Raw genomic sequence first — 21,579 nt, 5'->3', positions numbered from 1 at the left:
GAACACTAAAATAGGAAAATTAAGGGAATACTAGAATTAATTGCTAAGCAGACTGTTAGTATTTTCATCAGATAAGAAAGAGGGGAAATGTCATTACAGTTAAGTTTATTATTACAAGACTTCTACCATTTTTTGTCTGTGTTTTATTTCTTCCATGTGTTTAAATGCATATTTAAAGATGGATGGCTTCTCTTTTCTAGGTATGTTAGGTAATGGCTTAGATAACACACTTAGTATGTCTTTTTTCAAGGCCATAATACTGTGTATATAGTGTACAGTTACCTACTCTTTCTATATGATGAAGAAAGTTGATGAACAATCTCAAAAGTTCTTTCAGCTTAGAATGTCTTCAAGTTATTATGAAACCTTGCAGTGCAGTGTTGCTCATCAGCATCATTAAGAATCACCACTGTGGTCTGTGAGAGAGAGGCATTGTGGAAGAAAATACACAAATTGGGTTTGAGTTGGTTATGGTTGTTTTTTGGGTCTTTTTTGTGATAATTTACAAAGTGATGTTAAAGACATTTGAACTAAGTTCAGCAAATATCAAACCTGGAACATGATGCTTTTAAACTCATGTCAGAAGTTTAGAGAAATACTCTGCCCATCACCTGCAGTAGTTAGCATTGATGATGTGCAAATCCCTTCTTGTCTTGGAGGAAGGAGAAAAAGGTACCTGACGCAGAATTCTGAAATCAGTAAGAGGAATTTCCCTGCACTGTGTATGTAATATTCCCATTATGTTGCCCTGTAGTTGCTAATAAATGAAAAATCCTAGTGAATGCCCTTGTGTTCCTAACACCTAATAGGATGAGTTATTGCAGTCAAGAACTTGTTCCAGAATTATTCCTTATATACGCAGACACAGTAATAGTGTTTAAAACCTGTAGAGGGAGAAGTAGGATTAACAGACAAGTTAATGGTTTCTGTGTAGAAGTCCCACCAGAAGCCTGGTCAGTGTGCAGAGGCCTTTGCTGATAATGTGAGTCTCCTGGAAAACAGGGAATGCTTGGTCTTTCTCATACTGTCCTTTTTGATGTGATGCTCTTTATATTAAAGCATGGCACAAATGAATTTAATGTTCTTTGATGTCAGTCTTTTCCTGCTTTTTCTCTCCATTAGGGACTACATTGTTCTTCTGGTTATGGATGCTTTTACAGTCTCAGAATTCAATGATTTGTTACCGATCCTTGCGTTCAGGCTATCTCTAAAGCTGAAGTTTAGCTCTGAAATGCCTATGAGATTTCTTCTACGATTACAGAATTACTGGTCCTTTGATTTTTGTCTCTCATCTTTGCTATTTATAAATTCTTACCTTATCCTACCATAGGAATACCTGCTGGCTTGCTGTACTGTGCCTGCTCTCTTCCGTGCTGCCCTTCCCCAACCTTACATGTGTGTAGTGGCTCAAATAACTTCTTTATTTACTTTTTTCTGGTCACTTCCCCTGTTTATTTTCCTTTTCAAATATTTTCCTTTCTGTATTAGATTCAGTCTCCTTATTGTTTAAGGTAAGCACAGCTCCAGCTATGCTTACATTTTACCTATAATTTTTGCAGTCTGGTTCATCTAGCTGTGTTGTTTCTTTTCCCCCACTTGTCATGGTTCAGGAATGGTACTCTCCAATTTAGTGCTCCCACTGAGACCATACTGCCACTCACTTCTCCCCTACCCCTCACCACCCTCACAGAGGGCTGGAGAGGAGAATTGAAGGCGCAAAAGGCAGAAGTCACAGGTCGAGATAAGAACAATTTACTGGAAACAGAGATGAGATAAGAAAACAAATATTAACAGCAGCAATACTGACAGAGGGTAGAAGAACAAACTATTCAAACAGACACCCTTCCCTCCCCCCCCCCCCCCCCCGATGATAGACAGTTCCTGACCTCTGCCACAGTGTGCTCTGCCACAGTGTGCCAACTGGGAAGAGAGCCCTTCTCCCTGGAAGAGAGTCCCTTTCCCCTGCCAGTGGTGTGAGATTTATTTGAATAACCTCTGGGTCCTGGCCATGCCCCCTCCCAACTACTGCAAAAATTAACCCTGCCCTGGCTGGAACCAGGACACCTCTTCATCGTGTCTCATCTTTATCTTGTCTGCCAACCTCCCAGTCTGAGAGATAGCATTGGGGGATAGGGGATACACATCATAAAGTCACCCCAAGACACTGATATTGAAGTTAGAAGCAGGGTCACCAGTTGAAACTAGGGCATTTGAATAGAGTTGTTACAGGATATAAAATAGAGGCTGCTTTTTTTGTGATGGAGTGTCAAACTCAAGGATAGAAACATCTTGCAGTGGCTGTAGAGTTACCATTGGGTAACTAGCAATTCCTCTATGTAATAGGTCTTTTCATGCAGAACAGCTTCAGATGTGGTTTTGTGGTGGAGGCCTTGGAGTATTCAAAGACTGAGATTGTAGAGGTGACCGAAAGCTATTGTGTTACTTCGTAGTTCTGATGTAGGAAGACTGCTGAGATAATAATAAATGTTAAAGGGTGATCTGTGAATCCTGATTCAGTTTTTAAGACTCGCAGTTTCATTTTGGGGTGATCAGTGTCACATCGCTTTCTATTAAATATTTATTTTCAGAGTGCATTTAAATAAAACTGCATTGCAATCTTTATCAGAATGGCTTTAATGACTTAAGACCAGAGTTGCTGCAGGAAATGTGTGTCGTGCAGAAGTTTCTAAACCTTTTGTTCTTACTTCTAGATTTAGTAAATCTGCTCTGGATTATGCACAGCAATATGCTTACTGAAATACTTAAATATAGTATTAGAACAACTGAAGTTTGTTTTTATTTCCTTTGCGGTTCAGAATGGTGGCGAACAGCAGACACGCACTCTCGTCCTGGGGCAGCTTTTTTTCCACCACTCTTGGGAATTCCCACACTATTTGCTCCTCCTGCACAGAATCATGATTCTGCTTCATTCCACTCAAGAGCTACAGGAAAAAGTAGTCGGAGCAATACAGAAAAAGGTAATGGCTGAAGTTGTTTGGAAATAATCATATTGAACTTCTGCGCGTGCAGAAAGATGTGGAATTTGAGCTTTACTTTTGTCATTCTTCCCATTCTGAAACAGTTCTATAAAAAATAGTTTTGTTAGGTAAGGATGATACATACCAAGTATGTGTTTGGCCTTTAAATCATGTGTGCTCTGTATGTTTAAACTAAAATAACTGCAAATCAGAGTGACACTTCGATGACAAATTTTAGTATATGTGGCGAGTAACCTGTAAGTAGTCTAGTATCTTGTCTATGGAATGTTAGTGTGACTGGGGCATCTCAAAGGAAATATCAGTTACTTCAGATTTATTTTAAATGTCACTTTGTAAATCTGTTGTCTTTAGGTGTAAATGGATCACTGAATGGCAACAGTACTACTGCAGTGTCAGCTCTCAGCGCATCCGTGCTCTCCACTAGTGTTGCAACATCGGCAGGACCAGTGAAAACTGTAACCTCAGGAGCAGGAGGACGCAGATACAACCAGGAGCAAAGCAAAGTTCAGCTTTTGGACACCAGGGCTGATAAAATCAAAGATAAGGTAATTACACAAAAAGAAATGGAAGATTTGGACAAAAATATTGACATGATAAGGATTCTGCACATAGGAGCATTTTAAAGTGTTTTTCTGAGTACAGAATGTTTGGGGTTCTTCTGATTTATTAGAGCAAGATCTGTACACTTGTTTCTGTAGGGATTTTTTGTGTGCATTGGCTTTTGGAATTTTTGTAATTGTTTGGGGTTTCTTTGATATACTTATGAACTAAAAGTTACTATTAGTACTAATTTCACTAGTTAATAAGTTAATAGTTGCATCCAACACCTTGTTTTATTTAATTTATCTAATTTTTAAAAATATATATATTTAACACCAAAATTTGATATTATTATGTGACAGTGTGCATATATATATATATATATATATGTATATACTGGTATTACAGTTACAACATTCTAGATTATTTCTGTGAATTTAATTATGTTTTCATGTATCTTATGAAAACAAAATGAAATTTTTAGATGTTAAAAGAAAAATGCTTTTCTGGAAGTAATTTCCTATTTATTAGAAGAAAGAACTACTGTTAACTGCTTTGTTTCAGCAATAATCTTAGCCATCTAATATGAAAGACATAAGTAGTCTCAGTGAGTTAGTAAACCTTATATACTGACCTAAGCACTCTAAGAACTCTGCTACTCTTGGAATCAAAACTATTGAAGCAAAACACAGAAAATGGTATACTGGGTAGGTGGTTACTGTCAGAGTAGAAGCTAAAGAGAGTAATTCTCTACTGACAGCCATCTAGGCTAAAATATATATTTTTCTTTATATCTATTTATATTTTTGTTTTGTGAGTGAATTGGGTCTCTTTCTCTTTCTGTTACTGAACTACATTCAGCTACCAAATCTGAATGTTCTTAGGTGAGAGGTTGGCATTTTCAAGGGACAGCTGGTGCTTGATGTATCTGCAGAAAAGCAGGAGTTAACACTGAAATGGTTACTTGTAATTGTGCAGTGAAATACAATGTTTAGTATACGGACAGTAAGGAAATTATTAAGAAAGAATATTTTTCCTCAAAACATTCCTCATGGGTTCAACAGTTGACAGCTTTTGAAAGTACTAAGCTAGTTAAAGGTATTCGGGAAGCCTTTGACTTTCTTCAGGCTTAAATACCAAAAATGGCTCTTTCCAAAATTCTGCTTTTATCCTGGGTATCTAAGTGCGAAATTTAGCTTTCTTTCTGTGGTGCAGAGGTAAAGGCTTTTCCACATGGTGTTTCTGTATTTCTAACTATTACTTCATTTAGGCAGAATACCAAATGAATTTCTCTTTTAATATCTCTAAATGCCTTCCCAAAAGGTACTTTTTGGCTCTTTGCTTTATTCAGAAAATTGAGCTGGTTAAGCTAGTAACCTGCTAGTTTGAATATCCCTGAAAAATTTTACCTCTTTTTGCCTGTTGGGGTTTTTTTTTCCCTCCCCCAGTTTCTGTCAGGATGTTTATCAGCATTGTTATCTTTTTCCTTTGTGTTAACATTTGTCTTTAGATATAAATTTGGTACTGTTGATAGGTTTTTTGATGTGGGCACTGATTTCAAACTCCAGGTTCACTTGACTAAATACTGAGTTGCTGTAAAAGCATGGATTTGATGTACAAGTACCTTTCTTAAGAATGTTGTGTTCCGTATCTTAACTTTTAAGTCCTCTGTCTCATGCAGATAAATTTCGGGTTATTTGTTTCCTAAGTTCCTGTAGTAAATTTTTTAATACTGAAATGAAGTTTGTTTTTCCTAATCTTACTTGATATGCTGATGTTCATAACTTCCTTTCCTTTGAAACTTTTTTTGAGGTAATTGGTATTTGTCAATGTAATTATTTGAACAACCTTTTGTATCAAAACATCGAAATTACTCTAAATGAGAACTCCCAACATGAGGATGATAATTCCCTCCCTCCCCCCATATTTCAGTATGTTAAAATGAAGCCACAGTAGGAACTGAAGTCTGAGGAATAAGTATGTGGGCAGATAGGAGTATTTTGTGCTGGGCTTTGTACAAGTGATGTTATGTTTTTAAATTTCAAAGTGTAACACTTGCCTCTTCTTAAAAGCATGTCTTATTTTAAAACATTTTAATATACTTTTCTAGAGGTTGTTTTCTTTAGGGTTTTGGTTTTTTTAGTGTTCATCTTCTGATTTCTTCAGTCATCTCCTTAGTTGTAATTTCTTTTTGAGGATGGTATCTAAAAAAATTGTTAAAATATTTGTTTATTTTTAGGAAAAAAAGAAAAAGGCAAAGCTGGTATCAAACTGTTTTTACAGTTGATGAAAATCTAAAGAGCTACTTTTGGTGCAGTGTTTTCTTTCTGGTTGAATTCTAGTCCTGTTGTCCTACCATTTTAGGGAATCCTGAAGTGCAGAGTGCAGTCTGATGGTAACTCGTATGCTATGATTTTTTTTGCCTGTAGTGTTGGAAAAACTTCTGAGTTGATAGAAGCATCTGATCCTCAGAGCTGTAGTCCTGAGTTGTCATCTGGTTTCTTTTGTCTGGAGTGTGTAGTTGATCATTCAAAGGGCTTACATAACAATGATAAACCAAAACCTGTTCAAAGGCTGGTCTTCAAAACTGTACCAAATATTTGTATCACGTTATGTCTGTTGAGCATAACAGTGTTGAAGATAGATGTCCTTGTGCTAATTTGGTACACTGTCAGTGGCTTACTTCTTACATACAAAAGGTAACCTTTCAGAGAAAGTTATGTTTAGAAGTAGAGTATTTTTAAGGCGCTCTCTCTCATGTTCCTGTCTGCCTTGTTATTTCAAATTGCTGCAGCATTATTTTGCCCTCCAGTCACCTCGTTTGCTGTGCATCTGTCTTCCTTGGGACTAGTTTTAACCTTACAGTCCCCTCAGTGGCTTTACATGCCCTGTTTAGATGGTACATAACTCTTGTTGTTGCTGCTTGATATCCGTAATCTTGGTTTCACGTTTCTCTACCTCCCAACATAATTCTGCAAACTCCCTTTAATGATTCAATATACTTCAGTGCAGTAATATGTACTTTCACGTCTCTTTTACACGGTCTCTATCATAGCACTTGAGTCCACACGTACATCCTTCAGATGGGTTTGTAAATATGCATTTGGTTTACTTAGCTCCCCAAAAACCTAACTTTCTTCATCCACTGCACATTAAAAATGTAGTCTTGGACTGTCAGCATTTTAGGGTTCCTGCAATTTTTGACACCTTTCCTTTTTTCCTACATTCTTGTTTGTTGCTTCTTTTGTTTTCTCATTCTGGTCTGCAAATGTGTGCTTTACAAAAATTTCAATATAATATAGTTGTCAGAGTATTTCAGCAGATTTTGGTCCATTTTTCAGAAGCAAATCCCAGAAGCAATTTGATGAACATACTCTTCTGTTCTCAAAACTGTACGTTGCTGTAGAGCTCATACTGTGAAATTGAAGGTTAAGAAATGTAGTTAAATGAATGTGCCACTGAAACTTTGATAAACTTAATATTTGTTGTTCTTTCTGTGCTAATTTGCAGTACAAGCTTTGGGTATGAATTTTTTTGGAATCAGCACATTCAGCGGAGGTTTACTAGACCCAAATTCTAGGTCAATGTTCTAGGCCTAAATCTGGCATTTTGCTTTGTGATGTAGTGATGTCCGCAGTGGTCAGATAAATATTTCAGTGGAACTTTGTGACCAGTTTTTAATTTTCATCATCTTGTGAAGCACTTTCTCTTTAAGAATTGCGGATCACTTTACTCCAAAGTCTTAATCTTCTTTGTTTCAAAGGTTATGTTTAATAAAAAGATTATATAACAGATTAAAACTGAAGCATTAACAGAGAATTTATCTTCCCGGTAGAAGCCCAGAAAAAAAGCAGTGGAAAGCTCTAGTAACAGCGACAGCGACTCAGGCTCCTCTTCAGACACCTCAAGTGAAGGTATAAGTAGTAGTGACTCTGATGACCTAGAGGAGGATGAAGAGGAGGAGGACCAGAGTGCTGAAGAGAGTGAAGATGATGAATCTGATTCTGAAAATGAAGCACATCACAAAAGCAAGAACAAGGTATAACACCTCGCTGTGCTGCTCACAGTCTTGATGCTGCAAGCTGTTTGTGACAAATTGACCTACTCATGTCTGTGAACAAATAATCAACAATTACTTAACTGCACATTAATAAAAGCTAAGAATACTCTTTTTAGGTTTGCTTCAGGGTTTTCTGTTTGTGAGGTCTTTGGGAGGGGATTTGTTGGTTCTTTTGTGTGCGTGCATGTCTGTATTGCTGTTCTTCACAGGCTAGGAGTTTACAGTTGGTAGACTGTTATTTTTGTTGTAAAGTAGGAAATACAAAGAAATTAAGTACTGTGTGCAGGTGATGAATTGAAAAGATATCATTATGGATATTGCTTTGGCAGTTGCTTTTTTCCTAGCAGAGTGGTTACTTTCCCTAGCAGTAGAACAAGATTGGAATCTTCAGTATCCTGTTAGGTTTACAGTCAGAAATACATTTAAGAACAACCATGGTTTAATACTCCTTCTCTAGTAAACGTTGTCTTCACATGCTGAAACTATCGGGGGAAAAAAACCCAAAGTGAACAATAAATATATTACAAGACTGATTTGAAAATTATTATTGTTCATCCTCTGCCAAGACTAGTGTAATTGTTTCATGGAGACTGATCATATATGCTTAGTCTTTTTAAAAGGATTTTTGACTTACATAATGAACAGTCAAAAATAAATATTTTGCAGGTGCTAATGCATAGTGGTATAACAGATATGAAAACCGATGGACAGAAATCACAGGAAAAGTCTCAAGAAAAAAGAACACACCAGCAGATACCTCTTGTGTCTGATTCCCAGACTCACTCATCATTCCAGTCCCAGCAGAAGCAGCCTCAGGTTTTGTCACAGCAGCTTCCGTTTATTTTTCAAAGCTCTCAGGCAAAGGAGGAATCTGTGAACAAACACACAAGTGTAATACAGTCTACGGGATTGGTTCCTAATGTGAAACCTTTGTCTTTGGTACATCAAGCCAAAAAGGAGACCTATTTAAAACTCATAGTTCCTTCCCCTGATCTACTCAAAGCAGGGAATAAAAATACCTCTGAAGAATCTATCAGTTTGACCAGCGATGTTAGATCAAAACGGGTGAGTGAAGTTTTTGATTATTTATAACCTGTGTCTTCTGCTTAAAAAGATGTAACATTGTGCCATCAAGCTTTTTTAAATATAGTGTATTAAAATTATAAGTATATATTTTCATATATATACATATATATATATAATAAGTATATATTTTCATAATCATGGGGGTTTATGTGTTCTTAGAGTTGATCTGGATTTCTGAATGGTGTAAATGAACGAGACTGTGTGGGTCATGCATCTCTTAAGGACAGTGTGCATTTAAAATCAAAATCAAAATAAGAAAAGTACTCATAGGTAAATTGTGTGGCCTGGATATTTTTCTTATGCTTCTAGTTTCAGTCAAAATGGTGATTTAATACTTCACATACCTAGTATGTAAGCATGGCTTCACTTTCTTTCAAGTTGGATAGTTTTAAGTCAAAGTAATTGAAATCACCTATTATAACCATGATTTTAAACAAAGAAGATGAAAGCCATTTTTTTAAAAAAATGGTCAATGTAATGTTGAGTTTTGTTTGCTCTTTAAAGAGATGTATTCATGCACTGATAGCTGTAAAAACTCAGTGTAGCCATTTCAATAGTTTTTTTAGAATCAAAGAATGGCCTGTGTTGGAAGGAACCTTAAAGCTCTATCCCATCCCACCCCCTGAAATGGGCTGGGGCACCTTCCACTATCCCAGGGTGCTCCAAGCCCCGTCCAACCTGGCCTGGGACACTTCCAGGAGTGGGGCAGCCGCAGCTGCTCTGGGCAACCTGTGCCAGGGCCTCAGCATCCTCCCTCAATTTATCTCCTTTTTTACTGGTCAGGACTGTACAATAAGCTTATATGTCTGTCTTAACAGTTCTGCGGTTTCTAAAATGTTTAGATCCTCAGTTTATTTATTTTGTTTATAGTGATTACAGTGACTGCTGGTGAGTTTTTTATTCAGTGAGATTTGAATGGGGATTAGAAGATAATAAAAATCTAGCATTTTACAAACACTGAGGCTTAGGGTATACAAAAAAAAATATATAGAAGATATATTTACAAAGGCAACTCTCGTTATTATTATTTTACTATTTTCAAATTTTGTTTTAAACTAAGTAGTATTCGGGAGTAGTAAACTGAATTCTGATTCACAGATAACTCACAGGCCCTCAGTGAGGACTGAAAAATACTTCATTTTTATTGCTAGACTAGAAGATATAAACTGTTTTTCCTTTCCAATTTCCTATTACGTGGTAAAATTCAAATAAGCTTCTCACTTACCGGGAGTAGCTAACTAAATTATAATTGTGAAAACATACATCTTTGCTATTGAAAGAGGCTTCTGCTTTCAAATTTAGGTTACGAGTCTTTAGCCGGTGGTAGATCACACATTTAGTAGTTTGATTTCTCTAAAACTTTTACTGGAGGTATGCACTGTGTGAGTATTTATTTTAGAGGTCTTCATAATTTTATATTCAGATTTAAATGTTAGTAACTTCCAAAAATGTATTGTGTTTGACTCATTTTTTAAAAACTTATTTTAAACTGTACCGTCTTTATCCATTTTATTATATTTTCTGTTGAAGATGATGTGGGGTTCTTTTCTTTCGAACAACCTTTAGGCTAAAGACACTGTAAGCTTTACATGCATTTCTTAGCCATTACTGACTGAGTTTCAAGTGAAGAACTTTCAAGTACTACTTTTTCAGTTAAACAATTAACATATCACAGCATTTCTGAGTAGTACCTTTTCCCTTATTTTTTTTTGTAATAAAATTTCTCTACACCAGGAGTCCTCTATTGGTTTTTTTGTATTGCGGTCATGAGTGTGTTGTATTTACCTTGTGCTTTAAAGTGAACAAATAATTAAAAGTAGCTGTACATTCACTAATGGGATTTTTGTGTCAAGGAGAGGTTTTCCTGTGCTGGTACACAAGAGTAGTATCTTTCTAAGAATGGCTTTTTCAGAATGATTAATACCTTTGTGAAAGTCTCTGTCTAGAGCATTGTAGCAGGTGGGAAAGCTTCCCTGCATAGTTTGGATCAACTTCATCTTGAGTTCAATTTGTCTTTCCCTACTTGATTTACAGTGAAAATCATGCAAGACTTGCATAACTAGTAGTTACTAATCTCTTCTGTTGTAGCTAGTATCTGCTTCTGACTTTCTGAAAATAGGTTAGCAGATGTTTAAAATTTCCTAGAGTTCACCTTCCTGAGTACCAAAGAAAGCCAAAACAAACACCTCCACATTTTATTCCTGTCTTCTTATTTCTTTAGGAACAATATAAACAGACATTCCCAGCAGCACAGCTAAAGAAACAGGAGTCGTCTAAGAATCTGAAGAAGGTTATCGCAGCTTTGTCAAGCCCCAAACCGACATCTAGTTCACCAGCTCATCAAAAACTCACATCCTTGGAAAACAACCATTCTAACCCATTCCTGACAAATGCACTTTTAGGTAATCACCAACCCAATGGAGTTATTCAGAGCGTCATCCAGGAGGCTCCTCTTGCACTCACTACGAAACCGAAACCCCAGACCAAGATCAATGAAAGTGTAGCCATTCCTAGTAACGCCCCCTTTTCTTTGCCAATAAACTTGAGTGCGTGTGGGAAAAAGACAACCGGTAACCGGACAGCTGTTATGCCCTCTACCTCTCCTGTGTTACCTGGTTCAGGAAAGGATAAAACAGTCAGCAATAATGCAGTAAATGCAGTAAAACCACAACACCGCCTTCATTCTGCAAAACTGGTGGTGGAGCAGTTCAGAGGGGTAGACTCAGATGCCCTCAGCAGTAAAGACTCTGACGACTCAAATGATGATGACGACGATGATGAAGATGAAGATGAGGACGATGAAGATGATGATTCTGATGATAGCCAATCAGGTGGTTTAACCTTTTTAATAGGAAAAGCAGAAACTTAATTTTTTGCATTTTGGAAACATGCATTTCCCACCGTATTATAAATAGGGGCAAGAAATACTGGGCCAGCATGGCCCACACAGTGTTCTACACATATCCTTGAAATGAGCACGTGTCCCCATTCTCCATTGTATCATATCCAAAATCATGTTTGGGGTGTTCTGATACTTGGTCAGCTGTCCTGGTAAGGTGGCTCCATAGCCTTTTCGAAAGGCTGTCAGAGACCTGCCTTCCACATTAGTCACCCAGCCTGTAGCTTGTGACAAGTGCTCAGGAAGGGATTGACGTTAACGCTGATTGATGGTTAATGATTCTGGCAGACAGAGCCCAGCTGCAAAACAGGTTTTCTAGCCAGAGAGGGACACAAGGGCCTTCAATTTGTCAAGAGTGGCAAGAAAAGCATGTTTCTATGCCTCATTCAGGCACAGAGTAGTCCATGAGTAAGTAATTGGACTGTTTTAAGAGCTGCAGACCAGGCTATGCAATTTGGAGTGGCAAGGCCTGTTTTAAAGAGTTGGCTGTATTCACAGTCACTTCTTTCTCCCATGTGCTGATATCCCTAATGTCCAGCTTCCACCTTCATCATTCTCTTCCCCCTCTCGTCCACACACCCTGTACTAATCTTTTTATCTCAGGATTGTATCTCACCCTCCTTGTTCCTTACCCTGGCTGTCCTCTATTCTAACTCTTCCTTTGCGCGGATCGCCATACTTTCGATTCTGACACCTTTCAGCCCGTATCCAGTTCTGTTGTTTTCTTCCTGTTCATGATGGATTTCACACCCTGTGAAAAGCCCTTCCCGGGGTAGTGTCCAGCCACTGCCTGGCTAACAGGGGATGATGTAGCTGTAGCTCATTTCTGGGGTAAACAGTCTTGAAATACTGCAGTTTCTGTCACTCATCTCTTTTCATTCAAAGGAACAGCATATTATCATGTGGAATTACTCAATGCTGTCATATTTGTAGTAATTTAAAAGTTTAGTTATTTAATTACAACCTCCTATTTATACTCAAGAGATGTTATTAAAAAGCATATATAATAAGATAAAAGACTTTGCAAGTGTTAGAACTTTAATGTACTTGCCAGTAGTTTCCAAGTCATAATGTGTCTTTTGCCACACTTTGTTTAAACAGAGTCTGACAGTAATTCTGAGTCAGATACTGAAGGGTCTGAGGAGGAAGATGATGAGGATGATAAAGACCAAGATGAATCAGATACCGACACTGAGGGAGAAAAAACTGCGCTGAAACTGAATAAAACGTCATCCTCTGTGAAGAGCTCTTCCATTGGTCTTACAGCTCATTCCACCCCGCTTAATCTCCAAGTAGCAAAGACGCCCAGCTCGGCACCAGCTGCCTTATGTCCTGAGTCCCAGCCTGCGGTGTTCCTTGGGACAGGACCCTCCACCCTCACACCAAGTACACACTGTGGTATCTCAAAGTCTTCTGTTATACTACCATGTGATATCTAAGATCCATGTGTTGTAAAAGTAGTTACAAAAATAGTCCAGGTGCTGGTATCAAGTGACAGCTCAAGAAATTTTTTACCATAAGAACAGTGATTCACTGAACAGTTGCCCCAGGGATGTGGCAGAGTCCCCCTGAGGTTTTCAGATGCCAGTTGGTCAGGGTGCGAGACAATCTTGGCAAAGCTGCCTTTCCCAAGGAAGGTTGGATCCGGTGACTTTTGACGTCCGTTTTGGCTTTGGCTGTTAGGTGACTCTGTGATCTTCTCATGGGTATTTGCAGCAGTTGTTAAGATCTGTCAGCCAAATTGCAGGTTCTCCAGACTAGAACATTACACTTAGACCAGGACATTTTAACTCATGTAATTATTTGAGAGAAGATAGAATTAAATATCCAGAGTTGATACTTATTACATTAAAACTCTTCATTATTTTGTCTTTGGAATTTTCCATTTTATTCTAAACTAGTTATTCTTGCTTCTTGTTTCTCTACATTCTAGTTTGCTTTCTGAATCTTCAGTTTTTTGCTCCTTCCTCGACAAACTTTGTAACCATATTTTGTTAGAATACAATTTTCTAGTCATTCTTTCAAAATTCTCAGTAGAATTTATGGATTATATGCAAGAATTTATTTTTAAAAAGTTCATGGGAAGGGCATTTAGCATTTGCCTGATACTATATAGTGCATATAATCCTTCATTTGGTGACTTAATCTGTAAAATTTAGTAATTACTATGGATACAGTAAAGAATGCATTTTTGAAAGTCACATTTCTTAATTTGCATGGTAACAATGAAATGAAATCACATGTTTTCTACTTGGAACTAGAGACTTGATGTTTATTAGCATGCATGTAAGCAGATTTTTAAATGGGGACATCTGCTTGTAAATAGGTTTTTTATATTTGGTTTCAGTGGAATAGGAGCTTCATTCCATGTCATACAAGGGCATTAGCATTGAAGCGGTATAATGTGATCTACCCAACATTTATCTCAGAAACAGGCTTGTTAATTGTATGGTTTATAAAAGATTTCATATGGATTAAGAGTAATCCAAATGGGTAAATTAAAAAGTTAATTTTTTTCCTCAGGAATCTGTATTGATTTGTGATGCTTTGAAAAGTGTGCTAGCAGATTTTTCTGTTTACAGGAGTAGGAGGTAGAATAAGTTTTATGTCTTTGCTTTAGGTGTAATAATATTACACCTAAGAATCACCTAATAAGATACTGTGAACCGTTTACCTAGAGTTGGTCAGTCACTGAAGGGGTCTTGTGGTCTCTTCTCTATTTTGCACTGGACTTTTCACTTCACTTATATTTGGAAAAGCAGCCTCCCTTCCTGCACTGTGACCATTCAAAATAACGCCGTAGTTAGTCATGTTAGGTTAAGAGTGCAGCCCTGTGTCTAAAGTTTGGAATCTGTGCACAGGCATTTCCTTGGTGCTTTTTCTAGGGGACTCTTCACATCATCTGGAAGGAACTGCTGGCACCTTGCTTGGCAGCTGTGCTGTGGTGCTGTGTGACACTCCTGGCTGTAAGAAGCTGGAGCAAGTGCCAGGGGGTCAGTCTGATAATGGTACTCACTTTCCAGGGAAGAGATGTGTCACTTTCTTGACAGAAGATCCAAACTAACTTTTTGAGAAGTGCATCTTCCAAAAGTTGGTCTGCATACATAGTTCATGTCCTGTGGCTGTCTGAGAGGCCTGAGGAAAGGATCTGTCACACTAAAAACCCCCACATTTGGCAGTTGTCTCTGGAATACTCTTGATTCAGTTGCTTGACAAGCACCAAACACAACATCTGTTTGAACTTGGAAAAGCTGAAGTAGTTCTGAAAATTTTCTGCATTTGGCATTTGGCTGCATAACATACACAGAGCTCTAGGAAGATGCAGCCTATTAGAATTGTATGGATCTTTAAAGTGTGTTTTCATTTGCGCCTTCTTTACTGAAGAAAATTAATATACGGTCTTGTCTAGAAAAACAGGCTTGCAAGGAATTAAATTAGCAATATTTGAGAGCATTAAACACAACAAGCAGCTAGGTATGGGATAGTTAGGTTTTCCATTTACAATTTCAGAGGAAAAGGTTACAGGAAACTTAGAGGAAAATGTATTTCAGAAGGAGAACACTTACATGAATTTTCTTGGTAATTGAGATACTTAATGGTGAGAATGAAACAACAATTCGCTTTTGGGGATGTAAACATAAAAAGTACATTTTAGGAACATGTTTTCTTTTGTAAGTTCTGTTAGGTATTAATCAGAAATTCTGTTCTAGGTATTTCAAAAAGACGAAGAGTAGCAGATGAACGGGAGCTGCGTGTTCCTCTCGATTATGGGTACGTTATGTATATACTTGACTTTCCTTAAAGAGAGATTATGCCTTCAAGAATCAGTTGGTAAAATGAGTTTAAAACTTTAAATGAGTTTAAAACTTTTGAGGCTGCATAATAAGGAAAGGGCTTCAACAATTTAGATTTCTGACTCCCAGTCCGAGTGACTGTGGATCTCTTTAAAAAGTGTCATCATATTTCATGTGTTAATTTTTGTGCATTAAATTTGCTCTTTTGCAACATGACCCATCTCTTAGCTGTTTTACTTCAGAAATTAATCCTGATGGCTAGAGCTGAGCCAGTATAGACTCCAGATAACTCCCTGAAGTATAGTTCTAAGCCGTTTAAAATCTGGTAATATGTTAGTCACTTAATGTAAATAAATTAATATATTTAGTCAGTTTGGACAATCTACATGATACACTTTTCTGATGTGATCTGTTTGATTTATGATGGTCTAGTCACATTTTCCTCTTCCCTTTTTTTTGTAGAATTATTAAATTGACACAAATTACTTGTTTTTTAAAAAGTGTATTGTTGTATGCAACTATTTCATATTACTCTAGCTGGCAAAGAGAAACCCGAATAAGAAACTTTGGTGGTCGTGTTCAAGGAGAAGTAGCATATTTTGCACCTTGTGGAAAGAAGCTGAGACAGTATCCTGAAGTAGTAAAGGTACATTCATTTTTTAACTTCTGTGTTCTAATGCTAGTAAGCATGCTTGCAGTTAAAATACATAATTTTTTTCTCTCCAATAGAGATACTTATTTTCTGTGATGTGAGGTGTAATGTATCTTGGTCTGTTACTGATTTGATGTCTTATAAATGTATATCCCTTTGACAGAATGTGCAAAACATTACACTCACAAAGTTAGCTGTACATCAAAGCTGGGTTGTAATTATTTACAAGCTGAAGTGGAAAAATATGTGATTTTTTCAGTATCTCAGCAGAAATGGAATAATGGATATCTCAAGGGACAATTTCAGCTTCAGTGCAAAAATAGGAGTGGGTGACTTCTATGAAGCCAGAGATGGACCGCAGGTATCCACTTTTTAAAAAGTAAAGTTTCTGATCCAAGGAGCATTAACTTAAGTTTAGGTGAAGTAATTTTTGGTACGATCTGAAGCATTATCTGTTTTTAGCTAATCATTTCTAAAAGCTGCACATGTTCTTAACAGTAGTTAGATTGAGATGTGGAGAGCTTGATCTTGGGCTGTGTTGAAAACCACTCCCTTCAGTGGCTTTGCTCAGAGGGTGCAGGAGTTCAGCATGCTTTAATGATCAGCTCTGAGCCTGGGTTCGTTTAGTTTGAAAACTCGGAGCTACGTGTTTTATCTTAGCATTCAGGTATTTCTGACTTGAAACTCTGTTTCTTCTTTTATTGTATACAACCTCATATCAAAAGTAATTTATATGTACATGTTAAATCCCACTCTGTTCATGTGTTCCTGTGCATAATATATGTATGTATGTATGTATGTGTGCATTTGTGTGTATATGTAAATTGCATGTTTATATACAAGTGTCTCCTGTATCAAGAATACTGTCTGAGCATCCTGAAGCGTGACACTTCTACGGAGGGGCATGCCGACCTATACCAGTTGTGCTTTACAGTGGTGAAATTGTTAGACGGTGTGTAGATAAACCACACAAGGATAAGTAAACCCAAAATTTTAAGGAAATTGTTACTATGTTTGTGCCATGCTGTGTTACTGTATTTTGGCCATGTTGCTATTTCTTCAGGATGTGCACGAAAATTTTTGGACTTTTGTCAGTGAAGGTATTTGCTTCTTTAAAAGATAAGTGTTCTGAATATGTTACTAGCTCTCAACAGTCTTGAGTTCAGGCTCGAGTTAAGCCTTGTGTTCTTGTGATACCTTATAGAAATGTGTAATGTTTGCGTGGTATAAATTTGAAAGCATTAAAGACTGAATTCCTGGTAAGCAGCTACTTCTAGGTGGTGCTTCCTGGCTTACAGGGTAAAATATTGCTAAACTTGATTCGTGTTTGGCCTTCAGAAAACAACAGTTAAAAGTTCCTGTAGTTATGAACTTCCTTATGTACCTGCATGTCTTGACTGAAATAATTAATTTTACTGTGATGTAATGTAATGGCAGGGTACCTGCTCTCTTCTTGCCCTGTTCCCTTTTTTGTGTCTGTTGCCCGTATTACTTCATTAGTCTTGTCCCCTTTAGTTGTATCTGTCTTCTCCCTTTAGCTGGTTTTCAGTTTGCCCTCTGATCTATAAAACTTGAGAATGAAGGCAGTGTGAGGGACAGATTGCTACAGACAAGACTGGCGATGTGAACATTAGTTTGATGTACGTATCATCACTGTACTTTGTACTGATGTGGTTTTTGATAGGTTCCAGTGAGACTTGGGTAGACAAAGTAAGTTTTCTTATTAGGAAAAGAGACTGAGGGCAGTTGTATCAGATGTGCTAAGATGTGTTTACATTTTATGTGTAAATGAGAAGTTACAAAACAGTGGAGCTACACGCAGGCTGATAATATATACCTAGTAAAACAGTATGTGGTACTGATACTTTATAAGAGTTGGCACCCTTTTTACTTAAGTTTTTTGAATCATTCAGATTCAAAATAATGTGTGATAATCATATCTTCATGGGTGTCTGGAGGTAATTCGAGAAATTTTATTTCTGCTTTTGTGGTAATTTCGATTATTCTGTGTAGCCTTTTGTGGTTATTCTTCTGTTCCTTCGTTATATCTTTCTGTCATCTTTTGAGACATGCAGCATGTGCTGGGGTAAGTTTCACAAAGCTCTGAGATGGAACAAGATGCAAAGAAAATTATCTTAAGGCTAAATCAGTTATATTAAAGGTTTACCTGTAGCAAGCCAAAAGTACATGGATTACCTGCTTCTGATAGTGCCTGCGTTTCTCTCTTGTGGTATGCAAACTACCAAATATTATGGGTTATTCAAAGCGGCATTTGAATGCTGTAACAGAAGCATATCTGGCAGAAGTGGGCCATGAAGGAGTAGGATTAGAAGAATGTTTGAAGTTTGGCAAATGTGAAAATTCAGTGACTGGACCTGGAAGCTTTAAACTGCTGTGATTTAGAAAGATTTGTGCGAATGTGATTTAGGGTGATGGAATGGACATGTGTCCTCATGAGTTTAAGTAGTATGTACAGGAGTCTTTGTCCTATTCCGAGCTCTGCAATTCAATTTGGAAAGCGATGTTGTTAACTTTTCCCCACAAATCTAATCTGAAATTAAAGTGGATTTTTGCTTCTTGCAAAGTGCCTATGGTTTTGTTCATTAGCTTGATTAACAGGATTTGAGCTTGATGCTGCTTTCATGCATAGTTGTCTGGTGTCTTTTTGGCAAATGTCCTGATTACATCACAGTATTGCAGTACATGGTAGATACTTAAAGGTGAGAAATTGAATAAAGTTATTATTTTGATTAGTTTGAACAACAAACCACAACATTTCACAGTGTTCTTCCCATTTTTTCTCTAGTGTTTGAGTAGCAAAGCTTCCGTTTTATGGAAGCCCACGATTCTCCTGTGTTAGGGTGCAACCCCTGTCTTTTGTCCTTGGAATATCAAAACCTAAGACTGTACATTCCTTTAATAGAAATGTATTTTGGGTGAGATTTTAAAAGATGTTTGAGCACAAAATACAGATGGTCAATCAACTCTTGCTTAACCCTTAATGGCTTTGTTCTGGACTATTTTTGTCTTGTCCGCTCTTAAACTTGTGGAAACTTGTGCATCCACAATGTCCTTTGACAGGACATTATACAGTCTTCTCCCATCCCTTGAAGCACCTGGTCCTTTTGCTTATTGAACCATTATTCACTTCATTTGATGGCCTCTAGTTTCTTTTTTAGGCAGCATTAGGGAAGTGTAATATCCAACATGGTCGCTGGTACTAATGATCTCGTAGATCTCTACTTTTCTTTGATGCGTGTTTATTATCGTTAGTATCATTAACTGCAGAAAGTACAAATACAGAGCAAGAGCAATCTCCATTGCTGTTCTAAGCTGATTTTTGAACTATGGCTGCTTCTCCTCCTTTTCTTTAATTTCTGTTTTGCCTCCCCTGGCACGTACATTTTATGAGATGAGATTTTCTAGGTTGGAAGTTGGTGTAGGTAGCAAGTGCAAGTATTAAATCTACCTCAACTAACTGAACCTGTGATAAACTGCAATTCAAGTACTAGGCAGAGAAACAAAGCTTACACCTAAGTAATACTCTTAAAGATAGTAAGAGAATTAACTTCTAGTCAAGTGGTAGAGGTAAATATTTTGGGTTAAATATTTGGATTTAGATTAAAAAATCCTTAGGAGTGATGCATGATGATGTGGTACACATTAATGATAGGGTCATGGTTCTGAACAGTGCATTTTCAGAACATCGCTAATAAAAGAGCCCTTTGGAATGTATGCAAACCAAGTGTGACTTGTACTCTGGGGGTGGTCTTAACTGGGAAGGATTCAGACTTCAGGAAACTATCTTTGCAGATACTGGTAACTCCCTTGAAATCTGAATGTCTCATTAGCAAACTGCCATTTCTTTTGCTGAAGAAAACCTTTGTAAAAACCTTTGTAATGGTGAAGAACGAGCAGAAATAATTAAAAGACAAATTACCAGAATAAGCAAAAACCATTTATGTTTTGGTACAGTAAATTTGATTTTAGGGTTTATGTACATATAAATGTGAAAACTAAAGCATTCTAAATAAAGTTTTGCTGAACTGATATTTAATGAAGTTTTTAAGTTACCAACTTTCTTTCTTGCTTTAGCAGACATTTTCAAAATTTTTTACAAACCTTTTTAAGGCAAGTTATGAAGAAGTCCTGAAGGATACTTAGCTTGCAGATTTTTCCCTGCATTTCTCAAAAACCTGGGGGAATGGTGAAAGATGTTAAAATTTTGAAATACTGGTGTTTAATTAAACAGGACCACCTAGACTGTGCTCCTTTTCTGCTCAGTAGATGCAATAAACTCTGCTTTTCAGTAACCAGTTAAAGTAAAGCTATTTCTTCATGAGGAATAATTTGGGTGTTTTTATTAACAAAGTATTTCAGAATCTGCTTTTGTGATGCCACAAAATACTATAGTGCATGCTTTGTTTGGTTAGAGAATATAGTTAACATAACTTTAGTTTAGATTCATGGATGCTTAGAAGTTACTTTTGATTGGTTCAAGTTGGCACAGAAATTGTTTTGCAGTGGTTGGGGGAGAACTCAATTGTACTGACTAAAACTTGAAGATTAAAATGCATCTGTGTTTTTTCAGCTCAGTTGTTGAGCTCTACAGCACTCGAAAGCAGTATTTGAAAATACATTGCTGCCTTTGCTTGTTATGTATGCTAGAATTTCTGTAAACACTCTCTGTTGGAGCACAGCATCTCATAGCTTGACACACTTTTTCATTCATGTCAAGCAGTGGATTATGTGAAAGCAGCATAGTTGTTGTTGAGTTTACATAGTATGAAAGGATATGTTTTGCCTTTTAGAAAGGGTTGAACAATTTAATTTGATGAAAAATAATAAAAAATAACATGGTAATGGCATATCTACTAGGTAAAAACTTTGTATATGATTTAATAGTCTTCAAAATCTTTCCTAGTGGTACATTTACAAAAATTCTTAGTGATAGCCTCTCAATATATAGCTTCTGCGCATCATCAAGAAATTGTCCTGCTCAAATAGTACATCACAACACTTGCATATTTTATATCTACAACTTATCTGGGGAGGGAAAGAATCTCTTGCTGTTCATGTTCTCATCTTAGATTTCTTTTTTTTTTTAAATCTGTTTGTAATACCTCTCTGTGAAATGTGTCAATTAAAAGGGTGTGCAGTGGTGTCTTCTGAAGGAAGAGGAAGTCATTCCCCGTATCAGAGCTATGGAAGGGCGTAGAGGACGACCACCAAATCCAGATAGACAGCACTCAAGAGAGGAGTCAAGAACGAGACGCCGCAAAGGCCGACCTCCGAATGTTGGAAGCAGTGAATTTCTGGACAATGCCGACACGAAGCTTTTGAGAAAGCTCCAGGCTCAAGGTAAGAACTGTGTTAATATTTTCACAGAGAGAGGGTATCAGTATATAAAGAGTTAATGTTTTTCCTATAGGAGAGAGTGATTTGTCTCACTAGGATACTAGTATACAGCATTTTATTTTGGATATTTTTTACATGCTCTTATTGAAGACTTTTTGAAAATCACTACACGTATATAGGTTTTAAAGAAG

General features: G+C 37.1%; 1 protein-coding gene across 16 annotated transcripts in view; it reads left to right on the top strand.

Annotated features, from left to right (window-relative positions):
* The window catches only part of BAZ2B (bromodomain adjacent to zinc finger domain 2B), a 121,940-nt gene that overhangs the window by 62,900 nt on the left and 37,461 nt on the right, over positions 1–21,579 (top strand). For 10 of the 16 annotated variants that reach the window (XM_048309935.1, XM_048309927.1, XM_048309933.1 and 7 more), the window contains 10 exons: positions 2,817–2,978; positions 3,351–3,544; positions 7,375–7,578; positions 8,266–8,664; positions 10,907–11,516; positions 12,686–12,982; positions 15,295–15,355; positions 15,916–16,024; positions 16,290–16,391; positions 21,181–21,391. In XM_048309935.1, coding sequence (XP_048165892.1) covers positions 2,817–2,978; positions 3,351–3,544; positions 7,375–7,578; positions 8,266–8,664; positions 10,907–11,516; positions 12,686–12,982; positions 15,295–15,355; positions 15,916–16,024; positions 16,290–16,391; positions 21,181–21,391 — 2,349 coding nt within the window. The remainder of the gene's footprint in view (positions 1–2,816; positions 2,979–3,350; positions 3,545–7,374; positions 7,579–8,265; positions 8,665–10,906; positions 11,517–12,685; positions 12,983–15,294; positions 15,356–15,915; positions 16,025–16,289; positions 16,392–21,180; positions 21,392–21,579) is intronic. The other 6 variants (XM_048309937.1, XM_048309936.1, XM_048309934.1 and 3 more) reach the window with 3 other exon arrangements.

Source organism: Corvus hawaiiensis, chromosome 7 (assembly GCF_020740725.1).
Source record: "Corvus hawaiiensis isolate bCorHaw1 chromosome 7, bCorHaw1.pri.cur, whole genome shotgun sequence".
Taxonomy (NCBI): Eukaryota; Metazoa; Chordata; class Aves; order Passeriformes; family Corvidae; genus Corvus; species Corvus hawaiiensis.
Note: the sequence above shows the minus strand (reverse complement) of the source record. Positions and strands in the feature narration are given on the sequence as shown.